We start from the raw sequence: 3165 nt of genomic DNA on the forward strand, positions 1-3165 counted from the left end.
AGGCATTCATCAATGATCCACATAGAGGGCTACGAAATCGGTCTCTGCCCTGACTGATTTGGTGGAATGCATAAATTAGCTTAAATTTTTGTTTTTGTTTTTTTTTTTGCTGAACATGGAAATGTTTTGTTTATGTAGTAGTGATTTTTTGATGGTCCACTAGTTGCGTGTCTATTACTGGAGAAACACAAAATATTTTACAGCAACATTGGGAAACATGGGCAAAATCAGGATGGCTTTTTTTGGCAGGGTTACTAAATGTTCATGAATTTTGCGCGTGTTTCGTTACATTGTGTTTGTGAATGATGTTAGTTATGGGTTTGACATATTGTAATGTGTACGTGTTGGATATGCTGAAAAATGAGTAGTGTGGTTCGCTTTGGGTTAATGTGTGTAGGTGTTCTGGAGGAAAAGTTGTACGTAGGATGTTGTAGAGGCGGTGTATTTTAATGTGTAGTAGTTAATACAGTCGTACTGTGGTTAGGGTTGATTGTGTACTTGAATGTATGTAAGTGTTTCAATTAGATGACATGCGCAAGTTGGAAGTATCGTCGTTCATCGTTCGTTCGGTTTGCAGCGTAGTTATTGTGTTTAGGTAGGGGATGGTGTTAAACCCAAAAATTGAACTACAGGATGCTACATTGAAATTGAAACCTTTGTGTTTGAAAATGTGTGAAATTTTTTGCTGTCAAAATTTACTTGGAAAACATGTTAATTGTTAACTTAATGCATAATACATGTAACTTTCAAGTGATTCGTCCAGCACCACAAACAAGCAAAAAAATGTTTATAACATGTTAATGTATCAGAATTGGGTGTAATAGTAAATGCACATCACACATCGTAACTAGTGGTGAGGAAAGAAAATGTTTTTGGCTAATGTGGTTTTGGAAAATTTAATCAAAATGTTAAATGTAGTGGCAGGTGGTAGGGCAGAATGCGTTTGTGAAAATGGGGTGAAATGTGAAAGCAAACCCACATGTACGATCCATATGCAGTTATAATGTCATGAAAACGTTGTGAAGTCGGAATTTAAATCAACGAGAAAAAAGGTTGTAAAAAAAGAGAAAATGTACGAAGTTCAATGAATTGGGAAAACACCCGCAAAACAGACACAGGAAATAAACTTGCTGTAACATGACTAAATTGGCTCCTTGCAGGTCTTCCTATTGTGGTTGCCAATTTTTCCACACCGACCACAACGGATCCGTTGCACAACCTCGCCCTTTGATGCAATTCGTATACGTTTCGGCCTGCCAGGCGGACGCTTCACCTTTGGGGGCGCTATCATAAAATCGTTGGGCGTAAATGCTTGCTTCTCAACAGTTGGAATCGGAAAAATTGTTCCGCTATACGAAGCTTGAAATTCGTCAATATGACAGTACGTTTCAATAGAATCGTATATATTCCGTCCACTATTACGGAAAGCGACAACAGCATGAGAACACGGAAACCCATTCAGCTGCCACTAGAAACATGAACATGATCGCCTTGCCACATCAACCAAAACAGAGGGTTAACTATGCACCTCGTAAACATTGTCATCAGCCTGACTAACACTGCAGCCCCTACTGTCATTATACGCCGTGACCAATTTCTTCTCCATTTTCGGGCATAATATGCCGGTCCACTCCCTTGCCTTGACTCTACACTCCACCATTTGTTCCATTATTTGACCCCTAACCATGTCGACCAACCTAGTAATTGGAAGATGACACGTCTCTCGTATCCAGTTGTTAAAAGTTTCAGCTGCGCTCGACCACATCTCACCGTAACGTTGCCCCCTGAAAAAGGATAATAACATTGAACACAAATTTATTTAAAAAAAAAACAAACTGTTAAGCATGTTAGAGTGTGTAAGAAATTGAAAAAAATTGAAGCCATTAAAGTACTACGCAGAACGGGTACAATCAAACTTACATGAAATACGCATTAGCCCAGTGGGATGGATGCAAGTCTTTCAAGAAGTTTTCAATCACAGCCGGGCTACACTCTTTCAACACCTCTATTTTCTGATTATAAGATGGTATAGTAGGGGCATAAGCACATTCTCGGAGCTTCCACATCAACCCAACTTTACGAGATGCATTAACGTATTTCATTTAATCTCTCAAATTCATTTGAAGATGTAGCAAACAAAATACGTGGTGTGCTGAAGGAAAAATAATTGGCATAGATTGTAAGAGACCCGCGTGACGATCTGATACGAACGTCAACATACGCCCGTCACCCATGACTTCTTTAAGATTCCATAAAAACCACTCCCAATTTTGTTGATTTTTGGAATCAACAATTGCGAAGGCCACCGAAAACAAGCCTGCAAAAAAATAGTAGACAAAGGCATAATTGGAGTACACATCTGAAATTTTGCGTACAGTACATATATATGTAAAAGATTCATAAAAAATAATCGGAACTGAAATGTGACAATTGTTTTTCTTAGCAAAAAATAAAGGAAAAAATTTGATATATCACCTTTATTGCCATCTTTCGCGGTAGCAGCTAACAAATTCCCCTTGAATCTGCCTTTCAGAAACGTGCCATCCACAAAAAGTAACGGCCGACAATGGTTGAACCCATCTATACATGCACGGAAGGATATAAAATACCGAACGAACTTCCCAGTTTGTTGGTGAAATTCAAGGTTAATGTAACTGTTTAGGTTCTTTTCCATAACGGAATCACTATACCACCTAAGTTGGTCGAATGACATAGCGTGATCTCCATAGACTTCACCTCTCGCTTTCTCAACCCCTAACCACGCAACCCGGTAACTAGTATCCAAACCGTAGTCATTTTTCATATCGACAACAATGTCTGTAGGACACGTTAGTGGCTGAGCACGCACCTGATCTGCGACAACGCTTGAAACCAAATCGGACCCCGTACGTGGGTTTGTATGTGTTCAAACAGCAGCTCCACAATTGTGCACACTATCCAACTTCTTAACGCATAAAATCCCATTCGATGACAACACCCTCGCATGCACTGACCATGCGCATCTTGTGGACTCTGCAAACTTACAAACTGCCGTAATGCGAACTGAATCATTCTTCAAATACTTGAATTGAAACCTGCGTTCCACGGCATACTTTCATAATATTTCCCGAAATTCACTAGCACCACCGGCGAAACATTGTCCAACATGGGTAATCCCGAATGCCC

General features: G+C 39.7%; 1 protein-coding gene across 1 annotated transcript; it reads right to left on the reverse strand.

Annotated features, from left to right (window-relative positions):
- Positions 1–1141: 1141 nt before the first annotated feature.
- On the reverse strand, positions 1142–2803 carry LOC145791725 (uncharacterized). Its single transcript, XM_082872148.1, has 5 exons — positions 2476–2803; positions 2189–2317; positions 1921–2074; positions 1529–1784; positions 1142–1468 (listed from the first exon to the last, which is right to left on the reverse strand). The coding sequence occupies exons 1-5, from the start codon at positions 2801–2803 to the stop codon at positions 1142–1144; spliced, it is 1194 nt and encodes a 397-aa protein (XP_082728274.1).
- Between the last annotated feature and the right edge of the window lie 362 nt (positions 2804–3165).

The sequence above is a fragment of the Camellia sinensis genome, chromosome 5 (genome assembly GCF_055761805.1).
Source record: "Camellia sinensis isolate YWXY chromosome 5, ASM5576180v1, whole genome shotgun sequence".
NCBI classification, from domain to species: Eukaryota; Viridiplantae; Streptophyta; class Magnoliopsida; order Ericales; family Theaceae; genus Camellia; species Camellia sinensis.

What these genes read in the sequence shown, in the direction of transcription:
- LOC145791725 (XM_082872148.1), bottom strand. Translation starts at nt 2,803, where the DNA reads ATGAAAAATGACTACGGTTTGGATACTAGTTACCGGGTTGCGTGGTTA. An exon ending in CGTATCAGATCGTCACGCGG is followed by an intron (nt 2,075 to 2,188) that starts GTCTCTTACAAT and finishes CATCTCGTAAAG; the next exon opens with TTGGGTTGATGTGGAAGCTC. An exon ending in CTGATGACAATGTTTACGAG is followed by an intron (nt 1,469 to 1,528) that starts GTGCATAGTTAA and finishes TCATGTTTCTAG; the next exon opens with TGGCAGCTGAATGGGTTTCC.